This window comes from Sceloporus occidentalis, unplaced genomic scaffold (assembly GCF_023333645.1).
Source record: "Sceloporus occidentalis isolate IW3139 unplaced genomic scaffold, rSceOcc1.0.p SCAF_89, whole genome shotgun sequence".
In the NCBI taxonomy this organism is placed as follows: Eukaryota; Metazoa; Chordata; class Lepidosauria; order Squamata; family Phrynosomatidae; genus Sceloporus; species Sceloporus occidentalis.
Window position 1 is genome coordinate 88,050 of NW_028317069.1, and position 23,029 is coordinate 111,078.

The 23,029-nt window shown below is 40.4% G+C and overlaps 1 protein-coding gene across 1 annotated transcript in view; it reads left to right on the forward strand.

Annotated features, from left to right (window-relative positions):
• LOC149284634 (ryanodine receptor 3-like) overlaps positions 1 to 23,029 on the forward strand; it is a 147,394-nt gene that overhangs the window by 19,741 nt on the left and 104,624 nt on the right. Inside the window, 26 exon segments of the mRNA XM_089496281.1 lie at positions 182 to 303; positions 1,791 to 1,980; positions 2,793 to 2,928; positions 3,222 to 3,317; positions 3,847 to 3,965; positions 4,673 to 4,806; positions 5,545 to 5,786; positions 7,050 to 7,242; positions 8,180 to 8,396; positions 8,628 to 8,732; positions 9,155 to 9,258; positions 9,822 to 9,905; positions 10,547 to 10,706; positions 11,269 to 11,416; positions 11,754 to 11,959; positions 12,523 to 12,697; positions 14,738 to 14,946; positions 15,650 to 15,810; positions 15,988 to 16,024; positions 16,496 to 16,659; positions 17,137 to 17,302; positions 18,188 to 18,274; positions 19,140 to 19,366; positions 20,271 to 21,069; positions 22,369 to 22,569; positions 22,648 to 22,750. Coding sequence (XP_089352407.1) covers positions 182 to 303; positions 1,791 to 1,980; positions 2,793 to 2,928; positions 3,222 to 3,317; positions 3,847 to 3,965; positions 4,673 to 4,806; positions 5,545 to 5,786; positions 7,050 to 7,242; positions 8,180 to 8,396; positions 8,628 to 8,732; positions 9,155 to 9,258; positions 9,822 to 9,905; positions 10,547 to 10,706; positions 11,269 to 11,416; positions 11,754 to 11,959; positions 12,523 to 12,697; positions 14,738 to 14,946; positions 15,650 to 15,810; positions 15,988 to 16,024; positions 16,496 to 16,659; positions 17,137 to 17,302; positions 18,188 to 18,274; positions 19,140 to 19,366; positions 20,271 to 21,069; positions 22,369 to 22,569; positions 22,648 to 22,750 — 4,585 coding nt within the window.

Below are 23,029 nucleotides of genomic sequence, written 5' to 3' on the forward strand. Positions count from 1 at the left end.
ACTAATAAAAATCTTAATTTGGTTAAAATGTATTGAGCAGACGGATTTCGATCACTCCGATTTACGCATTGCTGTAAATATAGATGCAGCCACATAATAGAGACATTCAAAAAATGAATGAAATAGATCATGCTGCAGTAAGAGGTCTCGTTATATATTTTCCTTGGCTATGTCTCTCCAGGCCATCCTTCACCAAGAAGGACACATGGACGATGGTGTCACCTTACAGAAGTGTCAGCACGAGGAGTCCCAGGCTGCAAGAATCATTCGTAACACCACAGGCTTATTCAGTCAATTTATCAGGTACAGCTAAAGCAGATTAAAACATCTGCCACAAGTAGCTGTAGGTATTAGTAGATGTATATGCAGCAACTTTAGCTTCTACTGTATATTGCGTTGTGTCCAGAGCCGGCCTTAGGTGTTCTGGCGCCCTGTGCGGACTACTCTTCTGGCGCTCCCCCCATCCCAAAAAAAGAAAGTAAAAAAATCTTGTCACAAAACTTCCCTTTCTCACTATCTATCCCCCTTTATCACTATCTACCACCTCTGCCCCTTCTCACTGCCTTGCCTCTCTGCCCCTTCTCACTGCCTTCCACCCTCAGCCCCTTCTCACTGCCCCCCACTCTGCCCCTTCTCACTGCTCCCCCCCTCTGCCCCTTCTCACTATCTACCCCCTCTCCCTACTTCTCATTATCCTTACTTACCTTGTTGAGTCCTGCGGTGGGAGCGGGAGGTGTCCGTCTTCCCGCTCTAAAGCGGTGCCGGGATTTCATGTTGAGCGCCGGAATATGATGTCATATTGCGGCGCTGAACATGAAACGCCGGCACCGCGACCGAGTCACGGAGAGTGAGGGGCGCCGAACGGTTGCTGAAAACTTCACGAGCGCCCCTGCCCGGGACTTAAATTAAAACATTGGTGTTTTTTTTGTTGTTTTAACTTTATTTAACATCCTCCATGTTAAATAAAGTTAAAAAAAACTTTATTTAACATGGAGGATGTAAAATAAAGTAAAAAAAAAAACACAAAAAAACTATGTTTTCATTTAAGTCACGGGCATGCAGCCCTGTTGCCACGGCGCCCTGTGCGGCCGCACAGGTCGCACACCCCTAAGGCCAGCCCTGGTTGTGTCCTGATGCAAACAGGTAGAATATATTGGAGGCAAGCTTCCTTTTTAAAATTTCAGGCATGGCTGTCTGCCACCGTTTGCTCATATTTGTTCAGCTTGTAATCATTGATACGATTTAATACGATGGCATAGTTTTCATCACCAGATTAGTATACATCACACTGTATCCCAGTTTAGATATGGATCCCACCTTATCCCTTGAGAAATTCCTGCATATGTGTGGCCTATATTTGGAGGTCTTGATTGCACACATTGGTGAACAAAATGTCACCAGTCCTTATCACCAAAACATGGAAAAGCTGTCTCCACGGTTGTAAATAAAATCATTTAGAAAAACATGTTAATAAATTGTGGAAGTATAATTACCTGTGAAGACGGGTGCAGCTGACATCTTACGGAAACAAAACACCATACCGAGGTATTCCTTTTATTAAGTAAATAATGTTTTTACTTCAATAACGTTCATTGCCGTGTTTACCAGCTGATGCTATGTATTATGTTATCGCTTAATGTGCATTGCATATAAAATAAGCTTCATGCCTGACCGCAGATCATCCTATCCGCTCTGTGTGGTAGTTACCAGGGGAAAAGGATGATAACCGGAAATCTTAGTAGGATACATTGTAAATGTAATTGTTTTTCTGCCGTTTTTCATTTCTTAAGTGATTTGGATTCTCTGACGGGAAACAACCGGACGGTCACAGCCCCCATCGCCCTGCCTATTGAGGAGGTAGTTCAAACCCTGCAAGACTTGATTGCTTACTTCCAGCCTCCCGAGGAGGAACTGGAACATGAAGATAAACAGAATAAACTCCGTTCACTAAAGAACCGACAGAACCTGTTCAAAGAGGAGGTACGAGGATAAGACCCTTTAACAGAGAACATTGTGCAGAACAAATGTATAAAAAATCTTTTAAGATATGCCTTATCAACTCAGCGCCTTTCCCAATACATTGGAGATTACTCTCCAAACTTCATCCTGCTCTAGAGATTATAGTAATCAAGTCTTCATCTTTTTGGAAGGTCTGATAATGATTTAAAGTTTAAAGGGAAATTAAATGCGTGAGCGTCGATAGGATTTTTACCAATAGGACTGAAGCCATAATCAAAAAGGATTTCTGTTTTCTGGATTTATACTTTGGTCCACAGAAATATTGATTTTTCTCCCCAATAAAAAAAATCCTCAGGTTAACACAACCCATATATACTTCCATATCAGCGGCACATATACCTTTAATGCTTTGGTAATTCCTTGGCTTCCAGAACACCAGGCACCATGTTGTCACGTGTAAATGAATTGCAGCAAGACAATACAATACATTATTGTACAATTTAGACATATAAACTTTGTGCACATAGATCTACTACACGTATAAAGATATTCTAGAAGCAATTTGTGGATAAACTGCTATATCACAGTGAAAACCAATAGAAACCCCAAAGGAATCTACAACATCATTTCTCCAGTTTACCTCTTCCGTTATCCGCAAAATGGGAAAACTGCTTAAGAACCCGATGCCCTTTGCCAAACGTAATTTTACATAATTCTAGATTTGAGATATATATATATATATATATATATATATAGATATAGATATATATATATAGATATATATATATATACTTGCATTTGCCTAAATTGGGATGTGTCTGTTTGCGACTCAGGGAATGCTGGCATTGGTGCTAAACTGCATTGACCGACTGAATGCGTATAGCGGTGCAGCACACTTTACCGAAATCATAGGGGAGAAAGCTGGGCCAGCATGGAAAGAAATTCTCAACCTTCTCTATCAGTTGTTAGGTAAGTGTGACTATTATCCACAGCATTTACCTTGGATCACAAACTGATAAACTATCTACTTTCGTTATACATCACTACGCCTTTATTCCAGGAGCTTCTCCGTTGTATGTCTTTAATTTGTTTGTTTGCTGTTTACCAATATTTACTTGGTAAACTATTTTTTTATGAAAAGGGACTGGTAACCTAAATTTGACTCTGCTAACTGGCACACCTTACAAATGCCTAAAAGGAGCATTTTAGGTTACGTAGCACAATACGTTTATATGTTTATTAACACTATGTTCTCTCCTCAGCTGCCCTGATTCGCGGTAACAGAAGTAATTGTGCACAATTTTCCAATAACCTGGATTGGCTTATAAGTAAATTAGAGCGTCTTGAATCTTCATCAGGTGTGTTCATGTTGTGGGGCCAATATTGACTTATTATTATTATTAAATATACATATATATTATCGAACCCTTGACGTATACCTTTTTATATACAAAATAACCAAATGTTTGTAACATTGGTCCTTCTTGCCGTGTAGACCTGTCCCATTTATACTCTCAAGCAATGAGAAACAACTCTCTCACTGTTGGGGAGGGAGTAAAGACCAGGATTGAAAAATGATGTTTACTGTACCTTATACTCAGACTAGCAATTCCACCCTGTGACCGATTTACACTGAATGTATATATTTTATTACAGTGTATGCCCGATATGAAGTCATTTTTCAATGCAGTGTAATGCTGAGGCAGATCATACAGAATACCTGTGTTTTGTATAATGGTGGCTCATATCAGTCACCACAATATATATGATGTGTTCTTGTATCAATTTAAAGCTTGTTAGTGTGTTTGTTTCTGGCCTGCTGTTATTAACCACCATTACTGTATATAGGTTTTAACTAGGATTTGCTTCTGCTATATGTTCTTGCAGGAATATTGGAGGTTCTCCACTGCATCTTGATTGAAAGTCCAGAAGCATTAAATCTAATTGAGAAGGGACATATCCGCTCTATAATTTCTCTCCTGGACAAACATGGACGGAACCACAAGGTAAATCGCACAAATGTGCACAACACATAATTACAGTTCCTATCAAGACCAACTCGATTCTAACTGGGACCCTCCACCAAAACTATATAATGTCCAGACTTTCATTCACTTCATACATGTAAACCACAGAAGTCTGAAGCTGTGTCCTTTATTAGTACACCCCATGTTGTGGTTACTGAGCAGCTAATCTACTATTTCACTTATATCAGGTTTTCTGCCATAATGAGATCTTAAGGCTTTGGGTTTTCTAAGCAATCCCTTGTTTGTAGTCACTGCTGTCACGACAAGATCTGCAATCTGACAATTTATGGCTTAAAGTCACTATATTACTGGGATATTTTCCTCTTGCCCCAATCCAGCCATATCCTGGACTTGTACGTATGACCAGTACTAGAGCTGCTAAAATGTGGATGTGTGTCCTGCCAAAACACGTACAGTCAAACCACAGCAAGTAACATTGCAGTGACCACATGGCCTGGAGAGGTAGCACACTCAAACTAATTTAACTTTCAAGGTTTAAGTCTTAGCGCCAAGCCAATTAATCAGATCTCTTCATCACAGGCTAAATTTGATGCACAACGTTATGAGAGGGTTTCCATCCATACTCGAGCCTCTATGAGGATGCTGCCTGCCACAGGTGCAAGTGATGGTGGGTGGGCTGTGGGATTCTATATTCTGACATATAACTTTTCATTTCTGTTTCGCAGGTTCTGGATGTCCTATGTTCTCTCTGCGTCTGTAATGGAGTTGCAGTGCGCACAAATCAGAACCTCATTTGTGACAACTTGCTACCAAGGAGAGATTTACTTTTACAGACCCGCTTGGTTAATAATGTCACAAGGTATAACATAGACTCATTCTTTTAAAATAAATCGTGCTGCTGCTATAATTTTTTTTGCTGTGCTTTTCATGGTTATAGTGTTGTGTTCCTTTATCAGGAATCCTTTAGAGCTGTTAATCTTATGTGTGCAATCTAACACCGGGGTCTATTCACTAAAAATGCCAGAGAGGTGACAATTTAAAGTACCGGATATCACTATGCATCATGTTCACGTCACTATATTCTCACATTGGTGATCATCTCCTGCAAGATGGGCTGAGCTGGTCCTGAGCAATACAAAGGTAATGTGGGAGATTTCATAAAACTCTCCTTACTGATTTAACGATCCATGTAAAGGGTCTGCTCAGCCCAACTTCCAGGAAACGCTTGCTGGGGTTTGCCTTTCATAGTGCATGAGTGTTATCATTATTCACATATTCAACCATTGAACAACATGTAAGACATATAATAAATGTAAGACCAAACAAATGTGTTTAGTTTTTGAAATTGTTTGTAAATGATTTGTTTTACTTGGGATCTTTTAGTAGGAGACTCAATAAGCATTTGTTCTAGTGTTGAATGGAACACAAATATGTATTCACAGAGCTGATGATGACCATTCATAAAGGTCTTTTTAGGGAACAAGCGTCATCAGGTGTATCATCATGCAAAAAGTCACACACCTCTGAGATAAGATTTTTTTTGTGTGTGTTTGCAACCTGTGTAGTCTTACACCATAGAATTTTTTCTTTGTTTCAGTATGAGGCCAAACATTTTCCTGGGAGTAGCAGAAGGATCAGCTCAATACAAAAAGTGGTATTTTGAGACGATCATAGATCAGGTGGATCCATTTCTGACCCCGGAACCCACTCACCTGCGTGTTGGTTGGGCCTCCACCTCAGGTTATGCTCCGTACCCTGGTGGAGGGGAAGGCTGGGGAGGCAACGGGGTGGGTGATGATCTTTTCTCTTATGGATTTGATGGTCTTCACCTATGGTCTGGTAAGTGTTTGCAGTCATTGACTTCTGTGAGTTGCGCTACACATTGTGCACTTGGGTTCGTTAATAACATACACCTAGTATCAGTCTATCGGTTGTTAAGTACATGTTTTCACAACAAGGCATTGATCCCCACGTAGTCTGCTGAACATTAAAATAAATAGAAACAACATTCCTTGGATAGTTAAATATTCACACAAATAATTCTTGAACCATGTCAAATAATGCTCCATTCATGTTTTCATTTGACAAAAGTGTGCATCGATAGAAATATTGACCATTACCAGCATTTTAATTGTATATTTAGCGTGTATCATGTTTTGCTTAGGTTTTTAGCTGACCGAAAGAGGTTCTGATGTTTAGGATACATGACTTGTAGTCATGTGTAGCACTAGTTCTTGTAACGGTTCTTACTGTCAGTTTTACTTGCTATAAGAAAAGTACAAATGGCTGTGCTGATAGCATTACTAACACAAAACCAGCGGCCAGTGGTTACTTGTAGGCTTTAATATGTAGACCCCTGCTTATCATTTCTCTCTATATCATACTTCAATCTTTACCGGCAGGGTACATAGCACGGTTTCTTTGAGGCTGCGTTCTTTGAAATGCCAGCTTAGTTATGTGATTAATATGTTTAAGAATTGGAATGCATCTGTGTCTCACGTCTGCCACGTGGTGGGATTACAGTGGAGGGCATTATTCATGTTCTAACAAGACCTAGTTTCCTGCGCATAAGCCAGCAGCACTAAAATATAGCAGGTGTACATTGCATGATCTATACTTCATTCAGCGGACCAGGGTTCCAGATTCCATACAAATAATGACAAAGGATTCTATTCTGTGGGTGGACGGCATGTAACTTGTAGGTAACCGACAAGCAGTTCTTGCAACTCTCCAGGTTCACCACTAACCACATTAGGTACACGTTTTTTCTTTTCGAGTACCTAGGAACACTTCAGTTAGAGAGCGACCTGCTGGTTACCCCTCCACTGACATGACCTTATTACCTTTGACTTTCATGTATATGGCACAATTTTTATAACATTTTTTGGTTTAAGTGGAGCCTATAGAGAGATAGCGTTTGGGACAGGCACCCCCTTCCCATTCTATGTGCTTTAGTAATTTATCATATGTATGTTCTGTTTCTGTATTGCTTCCCCTTAACGTGTAGTTATTTGTCTGTACAGATTTGTGTGCAGGTATTGCATAAAGCGGTGTACATACCTACACATACATTTTATCATTGTCATAACGTTTTGTCTGTAGGCCGGGTACCCAGAGCTGTGGCCTCAACTAATCAGCATCTTCTGGCATCGGATGATGTGGTGAGCTGTTGCTTGGACTTAGGTGTGCCCAGCATTTCATTTCGTATTAACGGGCAGCCAGTCCAAGGCATGTTTGAGAACTTTTACACGGAAGGCCTCTTTTTTCCGGTAGTGAGCTTTTCTGCCGGGGTCAAGTGAGTTTATTTTCTGAGACTTTGTATGTTCTCTGTCACAACATCTCAGGTTCCTCGCCATCTGTCCTACATCTGTTTGTAAACTGTCTGTGTCGCCTTTACCTTGCTTGTTCACCAAAATACTGTAATTGTGAAAGAGATCTATAATTAGCGAATATCTGCTATAAAACCATAGTTGGGGGTCATTAATGTTAATGCTTTGCCAGTTTTGAAAACTTAATGAAACACAGCAGTACCAGGCTCACTGCCGTCTGTGGCCAATTGTACGGTAGGAATATGTGCAAATGCAATGAAATAAAATGAAACAGAAAAGCCTCCTCACCAGAAAAACATCAAAGGAGAGTTAAGAAAAGCTTCACGCCCTTAGTACTTGTAGAAGAAGGAAAACATGGTCCTGTGTATTGCACATAACCTGTTATGTCTTCACAAAAAGGGCAGACCAGGTCTCTTTACAGCTTTCAGAACAGAATCTCGAGCCAATCGTCTAAGAAGATTGTCTGTTTCTCCGTCTGGAGAGGAATCTGCCTTTCAGGCATCCTAGAATAAGCTTTGAAACAACCATCAGCTTCCAGCAGAGCCTGCTCTCCCTCAAAGCTTATTTTTATCTTCTGCCACCAGTAGCTCATTTTGAGAAATGCATCGTCTAGAAATGGCGAGATACTCCAGTTGCCTAACATATGATGTCCATTGTATGTAAACAAAATAAACAATATATTAATAGTCATCACCGTACTGTATGATGAACAAGAACTGCAGTTACTTGTTAAAAGTTCTTCTTGTTCTTTTTCTTGGTAGGTAGCGACATCTAGTCATTTAAAAATTGTATGTATAATGTGTTGGTGTTTCTTAAAGTTTTGCGTGTTTCTAAAATTGTGTAATCAATTTGTTCAGCTTCTTTTTGCAGTTTTTAGTTGAAAAATGTAACATCGCATTTTAGGGTTCGTTTCCTTCTTGGTGGACGCCATGGAGAGTTCAAATTTTTACCACCAGCTGGCTATGCCCCATGCTATGAGGCCTTACTTCCAAAAGAGAAGATGAGAGTGGAACCTGTGAAGGAATACAAGAGGGATTTTGATGGAATTCGGGATTTACTTGGCACAACACACTTCCTTTCACAGGCTTCCTTCATACCTTTTCCCGTTGACACCAGCCAGGTAAATTAAAAAAACAAAACTGATACAGAAATTGGTTTAATTATTGGTATATGGATATAGAGATTGGCCTCTTATAGTATACATTAGTGTTTGAATAATTTTTCTGAACTTATATTACCTGTCCCCTTATTTTCAAAATCATCCTGTGCACACCTAATTTGGGATTGTTTGGAATACTGATGAGAACTTGCATGGCAAATCTTCACATTAATTGTAAGTCTATCTACTTAGATTGTTTTACCTCCTCACCTTGAGAAGATCCGAGATAAGCTTGCCGAAAATATCCATGAGCTGTGGGGCATGAACAAAATTGAGCTTGGTTGGATCTACGGCAAGGTAATGGAATGATTCCGTGTTTGCGTGTGACGACAAAACTGGCTGACCAAGCTGTGGGGAGAGGCGAAAATCACAATGGCAGGCCGAAGGGTGAAGCAATGGCGCTGCCACAAAGCAAGAGCAACCCTGACCCTGCAAGCATTTTGCCAGGAAAGCCGACTTCTTTGTGGAGGCCGGAGACTTTGGAGGACTGTCCGAAAATATTATTAAATATGTTACACTGTCTGTATTCATACTGCAATACCGCTGCTTTTGTAACAAATTTTCTCTCCTGTTCTTAGTGAATGATCCGTAATCTCTGTATTGCAGAGCTAGTCTAGTCGGTGTTCCCATTAAAAGATATATATATATATATATTTTTGCTGTCCTTAAAATGTGTTGTGTGTGAATAGACCGTGTAACACCGTTTTGTTTTTGTACAGCTGCGAGATGATAATAAAAGACAACATCCTTGTTTGGTAGAATTCTCGAAGCTACCAGAAACTGAGAAGAATTACAATCTGCAAATGTCCACCGAGACACTTAAGTGAGTTTGGATCATCTTTTTCTCACAACCATGTGTAGCCCATGCATTTTATTAGAAATATACTGCTTCCTAATCATGCATCCAGACACTTAATTTACAAAGCGTTTTTTAAGTAAAATAATAGCATACAAATAAGTGGTAATGTTTATTTTCTTCCTTAGTTCAGTGCAGCATTTGAATCAACAGGCAATAAGGGTTATCCAGACCTTCAACATCAATGGAGGGTTGTTGGGGTGGCTGCCATCAGGGGCGCCACAATAGTGTGTATATTTTTTTGTTTCCTAGGATAATAGTTATAGTCATATTGGTCCAAGAGAAGATAAAGTCTTTCCTTAAATGTGATACCATTTATTGGGCCAACATTGGGCCAAATTAGCAGACCAGATGGGCCAAATGATTCTAGGTTTCTAGGTATGACTTTTACTTAAATGCTTTGTCCACAAGGGGTATTTGTGTCACTCTGGCTCTCGCATGTGAATTAATCACCTTTTTGCCTGTGATCATACTCATGAATGAGTCTCTGGAAATATAACATAGTCTGATATAGATGTTCTTCTCCACAGAACTCTCTTGGCTCTGGGATGTCTCATTGTTCACTCAAACCAAGCAGCTGAAGAAAACCTGAAGAAAGTTAAACTCCCTAAGAAGTATGTGAGACAGATCTACTTTTACCAAAAGTAACCTAAAAAGTAAATGCAGAGACATTCAAGGAATGAAAATAGTCCCAGATAATGTTGCCAACCTGACCTACCACGTTTGTTGGCTTGTGAATGAATATTATGTCATCCGTATCGCTTACTGTGCTTTACACTAATGGCACGGTGGGTACAGCAAATCTCTCCATCTGCTGGTAGGCTCTGTTTTCTGGGATCCAAGGGTTTTGAGGAAATCATTCATAAAATACCATAGTAAACAGAATGCCTTTTATCTTTTAATAGAAATAAATAGATATCCTTAGTGTATTCCTGCTTATGAGGGCAATTTTTACTGGTATTATTCAAAGCAAAAGCAGACATGAGTAGTCAACATGCAGTCATGATGCCCTGAGTCCGCTATCTTCACTTACGTTTCTGTCTGTCTGCTCTTTGCCTCACAACGTTAATCTGTATGCGTTCTTGAATTATTGGAGTTGTGTATGGCTTCTTTCTTTTGCAAAAACGCTATTGTTATTAATATTATTTTATATAGTGCCATTGTAGTCCACAGCGCAAGTATGTTAGATATATGTGCACAAGTTGCGTAAAGAAATCCAGTTCCAGGTTAACTAAGTAAAGATTTTGTGTTCCAGCTACATAATGTCCAATGGTTACAAACCTGCCCCACTGGACCTCTCTGATGTTAAACTGTTACCAGCACAAGAAGTTCTAGTTGATAAACTTGCAGAGAATGCACACAACGTATGGGCAAAAGATAGAATTAAACAAGGATGGACCTATGGCATTCAACAGGTAAGATGTGCGCAGGAGTTAATCCTTAAAGATCATCAGATTTTTTTTGTGTAGAGTGGAATAAATGCAGGTACCTACTGTTTCTCCATTCTTTATTTTTCTAATTCACACAAAACAAAGATACAAGCCCACGGAATTACCAAATTTACCTGCACTGAACAAACTGAATTAACGTAATAAAAACAATGCTTTTTAAAACCATTTATCTTGTCCTTAAACGTATCTGGTGTATATCACCATTCCCCTGGTTGCGAAACCAAATCCTTCCTCATTGGAATATCGTTTACTTCAGTAGATTGGCCCATTTTCCTAAGACGTAGAAATCTTGTCTGATTGAAAACTTCATTATTGTCAATAAAGTGTAGGAAAAAATTAAGGGCTTCACAAATAAAGTGCAAAAATATATCTAAGAAATATATATTTACTCTCTTTATATATAGGTATATATAATTGCCATTTTATCTGTTAAGGCCAGAGTGAGACAATATGTCATGTGCATTTCTATTATTGGTCTTCTTGCTGCTTTTATTGAACCTTAAATTTAACTGTATATGTCCTTTAGGACCTAAAAAACAAACGAAACCCGCGCTTGGTGCCATATGCTTTACTAGATGAACGGACTAAGAAATCAAATCGAGACAGTCTGCGTGAAGCTGTAAGAACATTTATTGGCTACGGGTATAACATTGAGCCACCAGACCAAGAAATCAGTAAGAACTTTTTCATTTTCTATTACTTTTGATGTGTAGTGGTTTTGGGCTAAATCTACACATGACAGGGGAGGTTTTGGACTATCGATGCTTTTTATTTTACCTGCTAACGGTCTCTCACTGCAACTTTAGGTTAGACCTACCTTATCCTCAGCAGAGTCCTTCATTCCAAGTCATGCTAGTGTGGATCCAAATGTATGTTAATTGGAGGTCTGCTGTGAACAACTCAACTAAAAATATTTTACTCCTACATTTTCATATGCATTATCCAAGCTGTTCACAGTATGGATATATAGTCCTTTTAAAACGCACTAAGTTTCTATTTATTTACCTACAGCTGACCAAATGATGGAGCGGGTCAGCATAGATAAGATTCGCTTCTTCAGGGTGGAGACGACGTATGCTGTGAAAACAGGAAAGTGGTATTTTGAGTTTGAAGTGGTGACTGGAGGTGACATGCGTGTCGGCTGGGCCAGACCTGGATGTAGACCTGATGTCGAGCTCGGTGCAGATGACCAGGCCTTTGTATTTGAAGGAAGTAGGGTGAGAACCATTTCTTCTTCTCTTTAAATAACTAAGGAAATTGTAGACGAAATAATGGATATGTTCATACAATAGACACGATGAATAGTTATTTTCTATGTCATATATTCAATGTATTGTCCTTTACAGTTATGACTGTTTATTGGATACTAAGGTTCTCCTAAATATGTGGGCTACTTGATATTTAATCTTAAAGCTACAAAGTAAATCACAAACAAAGAGCATGTCAAGAAGTCTGATCACATATCTAGTCACCAGGGCAGATTGGCACTTGGAAAATATTAAAGATCAAAATGTAGTAGTGAAATGTAGCCATCTATTATGGCTGCCAATTTGTCTTGGGTCAGAAGGCAGAAAACATGAAAGGATTTAGAATGCACTGAAAGTATATGCTTTAAGATTGTGTTAGGGATACAGGCCACAGTTTCAACCACAAAGCTTTTATTTCAATGTCAATAAAGCAAGATTGGAATATAAGTGGTGAGGCAAGGCATTACACCCTGGTTGTTATGTAAATGGCATATGGGGAACTGGTTTGTTCAAACACCCATTACTCAAAACAGGGCCAGTGCTGGAACATGGGAAGCTCTTTCTTTGGTCGGAACTGGCAGCCAGGAGACGTGGTGGGTTGCATGATTAACTTGGAAGACAAATCTATGATCTTTACACTCAATGGGGAGATGCTCATCACCAATCAAGGGTCCGAACTGGCATTTGCTGACTTTGAAATTGAGAATGGTGAGTAAAAGCTTGCAATGTGCAACTATACCTGGGAACCCCCCGGTTCCAATGTCTTGTCAAAAGACTTAGAAATGGTTTGTTGTATCAGCTTTTGACAGAACAAGACTGTATAAAAGTAGAAGTGCATGGTTATGCCATGTTAGCCCTTGGAAAAGAAAAGTAAAGTTGATATCTTTGTTGGCTTAGATTGGGCCTGAAAAGGGACCTAAAAAGTCTTGAAAACTTGCAACCCAGTGCAGTTCAGTTAGCTAGTAAAGTATAATCGTAGTTGTTAAGTAGCCCCTTCAGTCTTGCTGTGACCAAACTTTAGTGTGGCTTATGTCTTGTTAATTGAATGTGTGTAACAGACATAAAGCTCTAAGCTTTATGCATGAGGCACTGGTGTTATTAATCAGCAAGAAAGCTCAGATACAATCACCAGCATTGGATGTGGCTCTTATCCAGGTGGTGATCAATTCGGTAGCCGCGCACAATGTTCAATCATTACTCTGCATTAGTAATGAAATGTTTCAGAGATGGCTACTCAAGAAACCTGGAAGGCTTTTTAAATCCAGGAGATAGACATTATTGAGCTGCAGGCTGCGTTTGCTGGATATGTACTTGATAATTCATTTTTATGTCCAGTTTTAAATTAAATTACAATGCTGATTTGTCACTGTTGTGAGGTCACCATTGGTTTAATGCCAGACAGTTCTTCTTGCTGCATTAAGTAGGATAGAAAGTGTAAAGTCTTTGTAATCCCATTGCATATTGATACATTTGCCCTAAAGCAACAGTATGGTAAGGTAATATCTTCATGTAAACAACAAGTCAGTGGCGACCCTCTTATTTTTTTGGTCACTGTATAATGCATAGTTTAACGAGACTTTGAAGAAATCTCGCTCATTTCACTACACATTATATGGGGCTAACCAAGGTCTTTCTACAGCAGAAGCTCATTTGGGACAGGACCTTCATAATGTCTAGTGAAGTGAAAGAGCTCAAACATAACTCTTCAGAAAACTCTGCTTCCAATCCTCCCTTTAGTGAATAGAGTCCATTGCATGTGCACAAATGGATTTGTGTTATGGGCTAGAGTATACTGATTACTTCTTTTGCCCAATGCAGCATTCAGGCAAGAGGTGCAGTTTAGGCTGATGTTACTGTGTCATTGGAAAATTAGGATACATAATGCAGCGTTTTTTTATAAAAAATACTTGACATTTAATGTACCTGCTTCTTCTCTGAACTATGCAAAGCGCTCAGAAAAATAACTGTTTTGAAATTCTTCCATGCTTCATTACCTCAAACCGAATTAGGTTGTGAGCAGAGGCCCAAGAAATTGCAAGTGGCTGAATCCATCTCACTAATGTGTTTTTTTAAGAATTTATATCAGGTCTCTTCATTTTAATCTTAGAAATATGAATTGGACTGCCTTGTTGCATCAGAAGCCAACAAATTAATTGCTGTTCAAAAAGATATATGTATATTGTACGTCATTTATTCTTTAATTAGCAAATGGAGTTGGCTAATTCAGACCTTGGCATGCAGCAAACTATTTTCCTAAAGATGTAATCTCTCTCCGTATACACTGGTGCTTTGGCTCGCTGTAATAAACCAGCTCTGATCTGCTACCAAGAAGTTCCAGCCACTTTAAGTATCATTTTCTTCTAGCTGGCAGCTGTATAAATTGCGACCGGGCCATGTGCATTGCATGCTTACACATTACAGAGAACCATCAGAATGTTCCTTAATTACATCTGTACTCTGATGATATGTCTGTAAACCGATTCTTACAAGATGTCTTCATACATCAAACATCTTAGTGTTGTAAACCTTTAGGTCGAGATCCAGTGCAGCATCTTCTCGGGGGTGGTAGGACGTGACTACCCTTTGTAGAATACAGGAAATAAGTCAGTCATTGTGGTTTTTTATTAAGATAGAGATAGTTGACAGTCTTGCTTTTGGTACGGCAATAAAGAGATTAGTTTCCACTGAGCTTGTCATCTGCTCTACCTTCACACCAACACTGGTTTTCCCTTCCGTTGTGTTCTGTAGGTTTTGTTCCTGTATGTTCCTTGGGATTGTCTCAGATCGGACGCATGAACCTGGGAAGAGATGCCAGCACCTTCAAGTTCTATACAATGTGCGGACTGCAGGAGGGTTTCCAACCCTTTGCTGTCAATACGAACAGAGATGTTGCCATGTGGTTCAGCAAACGCTTACCCACTTTTGTAAATGTGCCAAAAGATCATCCTCACATAGAGGTAAAGACTTGTTCTGTGTCGTGATGCCCTAACGCACCCATCTGTCGGTAATGTTTCCTGTCACCAGGCTGTTAATGTGACAGAAAAACAGCTCGAGATTCCACACTTAGAATTTACCTAGAGTTCTCTCATTCTGTATACTGAGTACTATGTAATCCTGCATACACACAACCAAAATCAGATGTTTTTTTCTTAACTTGAAAATGCTCTTTAAATATTATATATATATATATATATATATATATATATATATATATATAGAACTCTGTCCCCGATATTTACACCATAAGGACACTTTTATAATTGTACACTGCATATGAAATATGTCATTATTTTAGGGAGGACATGGGCCTGTGGCATTTTGGTACTCTGGCCATTGATAAAATCATGGGAGGATTCCTACCTGCACCTGTACATACGATTGTATAAATTGAGTAATATAGAGGTCTAATTAATGAGAGTAAAGGTGTATATGTGTTGGGGGTTAATTTTCTCTCTTCCCTTAGCTAGTTGAGATTTGTATTTATTACAGCTCCATCCAATATGACCTGTGCTTACTACAATCAGAGAACACATTTATTATACTTGGAACTATGGCCTGTGTTATGAAGGTTGATGAATTAGGGGGAACCTCATTTGCTGTCAGTAGGACCCACTCATGCTAGGGAGATTTCAGTCATTTTGATATATTTTTCATTTTCAGGTAACAAGGAAAGATGGGACAGTAGAAAGCCCTCCGTGCCTGAAGGTCACACACAAAACATTTGGTACCCAGAACAGCAACGAAGATATGATATACTGCAGGCTGAGTATGCCTGTCGAGTTCCACTCTGCATTCATTGGCGACGAGAACTTCCCCAAGAGGTAGCCTGCTGCTGGATTTTGTCTTCCTTCACATTCTAACATATTGTTAGTGCTTGAAATGATTTATTCTCTGTTGGTTCACAATTACTTTTGTGAGTGTGTATCTGTTCCAAATTAATTTTTAGACTAATAAAATGCTGTAAATGTTTTGTTAAAAGAATTCCGTCTATTTTACAGAAACCAACTTCAGGAAGCAACTTCACATACTACTACAGTAAGTATTCAACTATTTTGTTCTTGTGCAGTTAACTTTATTCACCAGTCATACATAAGCCCATTTCAGTTATGACCACAGTATTCATTAGCTGTGTCTTATAGAATGATACCCTCTCATGTGCATGTATTTACATACACTGACCAAAAATGTGTGGACACCTGACCATCACACCTATATTAACTTGTTGGACATCCCGCTTAGCTGCCATAACAGCTTCCACTCTTTGGAGTGTTCCCATTCAGACAAAGGAGTGTTTGTGAGGTCAGGCACTGAGGTTGGGCAAGAAGGCCTGGCCCACTATCGTGTAGATTCCACAAGCCTTGCCCAGGAATGGGGCTCTTTGCCGACCCATGAATACTATGCTGACTTGAAAAGTTTAAAACAAATGCACAAGGGGTGTATTGATTGAGAGTCTGAGTAAATAAATATATTTTCTTATAATCCACTGTGTGTTGCATTTCCTTGCAGTCTTATTATTACTCTGTGAGAATATTTGCGGGTCAGGATCCATCCTCAGTGTGGGTTGGATGGGTGACCCCAGATTACCACTTCTACAGTGAAAAGTTTGACCTGAGCAAGAACTGCACTGTGACTGTCACTTTAGGGGATGAGAGAGGAAGAGTCCACGAGAGGTAAAAAAAAGGCAATCCTTTTGCGTCCCTCGATTCTAGACATAATTTCAGGCCCTGCTTTACCGCTGTCTGCTTTTATATGTTTGTGAGGTTGTTATACTGGAAATCCTGACGTTATTGAGATATGCACTAAAAGCCTTAACAGCTACAGTTTGGGCTCAGTCATGCATTACAGTGAACTAGCTTTGGTTCAGTCACTTAATCCAATATTGTTCCACTGTAGCGATCTAAACCAGCATTTCCACGGTTAATATGTTAATATATGTACCACTAAAGACTAAGTGAGAATGTCATCGGGTTAGTGGCTAAGAGACCGAGGAGTGACTGACCAAACAGCCTGGCCCTGGGAAGCTTTGGGTTCAGCAGTAAATATGTAAATGACGTAGGTTATATACCGCTATGTCATATGTATATGTACACATCAACACACATACGCGTTCAGCCATTGGTCATATATTGTTTGCCTTGCTCTTTCAGTGTTAAACGAAGTAATTGTTACATGGTTTGGGGAGGTGATCTTTCCACTGGCTCCCAGAGGTCCAGCCGCAACAATGTAGATGTTGAAATCGGGTGCCTTGTGGACCTGGCTACTGGACTGCTGTCATTCACAGCTAATGGGAAAGAGCTTGGAACCTGCTATCAGGTATGGTCTTTGTTTTCATCTTAAACCATGTAAAATATAATGCCAGAAAGTGATATGATAATGCCCACACCTCTAGTAATGTTAGGTAACTGTAAGGCAGTTGTGCTCAACTCCATTGACAGAGAACTACATGTGTCACGATTCAAATGAGGTTTAGGTTGTTTGTAAGTACTAAATTTGCTTTGTATTTGTGTTAGTTGTACCCTACGAAGGGACGAAGACTCATTCGCTCCAACTCTTCTGCTGATTTTTCCTGTTGCCAGAGTCAAATCTTAATCAGTCTTTGGTTTTACCTTAGATTCAGGAGCCATATGCCTATCCCCTACACCTTTAAATCACCGTAACGCTATTAGCATACCTGGGAACTTCTGGGCTCCGGCTACCCGGAGCCTTGCCTTGCGGGACGCGGCCGGGACTGACGTCAGGGGGAGTTCCCGTTGACGTCAGGGGGAGTTCCTGCCAATGGCAGTGGGAAACACCCCCATTTAAAGGAAATGGGCGGGGAGTGGGGCGTGTCAAGACCCCGCTCCCATGACCCGGAGGATTCCGGTCTGAAGGAAGGGTTGTTCCTCTTATCTACCACCCTCTCAGTATACTAAACTTCCTTACTTTACCAGTAATTTTACTATTATAGTTTAACTGTATTACTTTTGGGGTATAATGCTGTTGTCTTCCAAGCTATCTTTAGTAGTTGCTGTAAAGTAAAGCCTATTTCCTTATTATGTGTCCAGATTATAATATCATAAAGGAAATGCAACAAAATGGTATTAAATAATTGGGTGGACTAACAATGGGCTTTCTGTTTTCATTTCTAATTACGTTTTATTTGTTGGGAATTACTATAGTGTTTCACACAGTTTTCCGAACTCATTTCTCACCTTTTAGGTTGAGCCAAACACCAAGCTGTTCCCAGCAGTCTTCCTGCAGCCGACCAGCACAAATCTCTTCCAGTTTGAGCTCGGAAAATTAAAGGCATGTCATATTTCTTTCTTTCTGATAATGTCGTTCTGCCGGCAAAGCTGGTTAAGGAGAAAATGAAATGCGCAACGTGTTTATGCTTCAGCTGCCTTCCGAATTTTTTAGTAATTGAATAAATAATAAAATAGCAAACAAACACCATATATTTATAACATTGGCAATCTGTCTATGCAGGGGAACGCTGGTATCTTTTGCAAAGGAGAAAAATCCAGGTGCAATTAAATATATGAGCCTAAAAGCACTTTTGCTATATATTTTTGAGGTAGATGTGGTGGGTTTGTTGCCATCAAATGATATTACATAACAAATCTGGCATTAAGTAGATACGGAGACAGACGGGTAAATCCCACGACAGCCAATCTCTATATGAACTGTAATGCGTTGTGGAGAGCTAGTTTTGGTGAGGCTAAGTTCTGATCACAAAGGCTTGTTACATTCCACACAACTAGTTTACGAAACACAGGCCAAGCTGCGATAAAATATATGCAGTCACTCACCTGAAAGGATGCCATGGATTGACCTCTGTTGGAATTAAGAATCAGACCAGTGAGGCTGAAAAACCTGCCGAACATCTGGCTGTGAATTATCTCATGTGCCTCCTCTGGCCAAACGTGGAATTGCATGTAGAAAAGGGGACAGATTTTCGATTAAATGAACGAGTCCCAGAAGAGGAACCTTCTGTGCTCACCTCGCCAATTCACTAAAAACAGAACATGCCACTTAAAACGCCACCCTGGCCTCATTAATCAGTTAATGGTTCAATAAAAAAAACCCTTTGCTAGTGTGAAGCCATTTGTACCACTGAATATGTTTTATCCCTATGTGTTAAGTTTTTTGCCTCTTTGTTTCATGTAAACAGAACACTATGCCACTTTCTGCTGCAATATTTAAGAGTGAGGAGAAGAACCCTGTGCCGCAGTGCCCTCCCCGGCTGGACGTGCAGTCTATCACGCCCGTCCTCTGGAGCCGCATGCCAAACAACTTCCTGAAGGTGGAGACGGAGCGCGTGAGCGAGAGGCACGGTTGGGTGGTGCAGTGTCTGGAGTCATTGCAGATGATGGCGCTGCACATACCTGAAGAGAATAGGTGCCTTGCTGTTAAATAATTCTTTGTGGCTCATGTGGGATACTTTTATAGCTGAGACGCTTAGGAAAACATCTCGATGAGATAGGATAAAATCTTGATGGGCACCACACACACATAGTGCAGTATGGTACAGTGCTATGTAGAACCGTTTAATGTGCTTGTATTGCCCAAAACACACCATTGTCTCACCAATACAATACATGAGAGATTGCAGTAGACTCTAAAACATACTTTAGGGTTAATAATAATAATGTGTGGTTATTGGGTGATCTATGTCAAACTAAATGTACTGCTCCAACTGGTTCCACCATCCAGACACCTTGTTAAAATGCAAAATTATAGCTGGACAGTAATCCTTGGTACATAGTGGTCTTGTACAGACACAAAGGCCTTGAAGTCTATTTCATAAACTGTCAATAATTGAGGAAGATGACATAAACCATATCACCACCATGCCTGGGAGTCTCCAGGTTAGGAGAGCAGCGTTTAGTTACAAATAAACGTTCTGCTCAATTTCCACCTTCTCCTGCTTACTCTCCACCCATTCACTACCCCCTTTAAAGTTACACTCTGGGTAGTCCAGTCCCTATGCACACTGTATTCACCATGTATTGTAAAGGGAAGCATTTCCCTTTTTGAGGAAAATCCCTGATTCGGACCTTCCCATCTCTTTTCTATCTTGCCTGTTTTCTAAGACTTGGAATTTTGGCATCTGTTGTAATGTGCGAATTCTAGCGTGTGGGCAAGTTCAGTTATATGCTACCAATAAATAAGTTGTCAAAAAGAGTTACTCTTTGTCTATTGGAAATAGTGGGATTTATGCAATAAAACATCCTAGCTTGCTTGCATGTCGTCTTATGAAACGTATTTGCCCTTATTTCTCTTTCTTTTCTTTGTGTATCAGGTGTATTGATATTTTAGAGCTCTCTGAGCAGGAAGACCTGATGAAGTTTCATTATCACACTTTGAAGCTGTACTGCGCAGTTTGTGCGTTAGGCAATAATCGTGTAGCCCATGCCTTGTGTAGCCATGTGGATCAGTCCCAGCTACTCTACACCATTGATAACCAATACCTTCCTGGCTTGCTACGTGTTGGCTTCTACGACCTTCTTATAAGCATCTATCTGGAGTCCGCCAAGGAGGGGAAGCTTATAATGAATAATGAATTTATTATTCCTATCACTGATGACACTCGGCAGATCCAACTCTTTCCTGATGAGTCCAAGAGACATGGCCTGCCAGGGGTGGGGTGCAGTACTTGTTTGAAATCTGACCTGCATTTTACTATACCCTGCTTTATACTAACTGGTGAAGAGAGGCAGCAGCATGGCCCTGAGATTCCTGTGGACATCCTGAAGTTGAAAGCCATTGGAATGCTAACAGAAGCTGTGCAAAGTAGTGGTGACCACATCCGAGACCCTGTGGGGGGTAAGGTAGAATTCCAGTTTGTGCCCGTGCTGAAGCTGATTGCCACATTGCTCATTATGGGAGTCTTTGAGGATGAAGATGTTAGGCAGATCCTGCTGCTGATCGACCCAAATGTTTTTGGTGACCCCGAAGATATTGAAGAGAGATATGAGAAGGAAGAAGATGCACAAGATGAAGAAAAGGCAGTGGAAGCTGGGGAAAAGGCTACAAGAGATGCAAAGGCACCTCCAAAAGGTTTGCTACAGACACGACTCCCGGAGTCTGTCAAGCTCCAGGTAACTTGCCTTTAAAATATTGATGACTTTTTTGTTATGTGTTTTCAATGCGACCCCCTAGGTGTATCAGTAGAACAATGTAAAGTTTATTGTCAAACTTATTGCCAAAGGTCATTAAAGCCTTTATAAATGCTGGCATTCCTTACATAAGTCACAAATGCCTTTAAAACTGCCCCTGCCACCTCTGGGTTCCCCAGTTAATTCACTCTTCACTCAGTCAGAGCTGTAGCTAGCGCCTTTTGCCCATAAACACGCATATACACATACACTGGTATACACACGACTGCCCTACACTACCTTTATACATACCTGCCCATAAACACACATATACACATACACTGCCCTTACATACACCTGCCCATACGTGTTGCCTTTACACATATCTGCCCATTAACATGCATATACACTCATACACTGCCTTTAAACACATCTGTCCATAAACACGCATATACACATACACGCCCCTTTACACACAACTGCCCTTACACACCCCTTTACACACATGCACATACACACACACACCAGCTTACAAACACACAGATACCTACACTGCTCTTATACACACAAGCTTACAAAAACACACATATATACACACATACACTGCCCTTACACCCCTTTCTCCCCATCTCTTACCTTTCTCATCTTCCATCCTCCACCTTCCATCCTCCATCCAATTTTGGGAGTGCGAGGTTTGTCACTCCAGGCTTCTGCTTTAGTGCTCCCTCATAACTAGGCACCGGCTATTGATGCAGAGTGCTGGGATGACGTCATATCCCTGTGGTCAGCATCATTTGCCGGCGCGTAGGGATTAGGGAGCACGGAAGCCGAGGTCTGAAGTGACGCTCCCTAATGTTGGGCCGGTTAGAGGGAGATTGTGATCTCCCCAACCAGTCCTGCAGGCTGCAGCTGCTGATCGGGGCGGCTGTGCTCCCCCACCCAGCTGCGCCCGAGGTGAGTGTCTCTCTCGCCTCATCCTTCCTACGGCCCTGCACTCAGTACCCCTCCTTCTATTACGGTACCCTAGTGTCTCATCTCTCCATCTTTGTCAAACTCAGCTGTTATGACTACTGTGACATGTTTGGGCCCTGGGCATCTGCCCTTTTTCCCAAACCTTTTAGATGTCCTTGCATGACGGGAGTAAGATAACACCAGTATTCAGGGTGAGACAACCGTCTTTATTTTCCTAGTGACAACCTTCTTTCGAGGTACTGAGGATTCTTGTGTACTAAACAAATGTACTTTGAAGGTGTAGATTGTGCTTGTATATGTTTGCAATTGATGTTTCCTTATCTTTTACAGATGTGTGAGCTCCTTCATTACTTTTGCGATTGTGAGCTGAAACACAGAGTTGAATCCATTGTCTCCTTTTCTGATAACTTTGTGTCAAAACTACAGCACAATCAGAAATTCCGCTACAATGAGTTAATGCAGGCGCTTAACATGTCAGCGGCTCTGACTGCCAAGAAAACCAGGGAGTTCCGGTCACCTCCACAGGAGCAGGTACGGTGGTGTTTCAATGAATATTTTTCTGAAGATACGCTGTTGCAGTGAGCGATGATTCTATTTTTTATTTTTAAGATTAACATGTTGCTCAACTTCCAACTGCAAGAAAACTGTCCTTGTCCGGAGGAGATACGGGATGAGCTCTATGAGTTCCACGAGGATCTTCTTATACATTGCGGTAATTCTATTAAATGTATTTGAGCACTTTTTCATTGTCTAACTGGGTTACCTGGACTTTTAGTGACACATTTATTTAGCAAAGCAGTAGAAGTGTGTTCAGTGGCTGTAGTCTTCCCGTTTAATGTAAAAGCACTGAAAAATATTTGCTTTTTTAAGCCCACAACATCCATCCTTCCAAAGATATTCTGAGATGAATCAGATAGAGACAACCGAACATCTTAGGACCTTCCATCTCTAGTGTTGTAGCAGAAGGGAACCTTAAGTTCTTAGCCTCTGT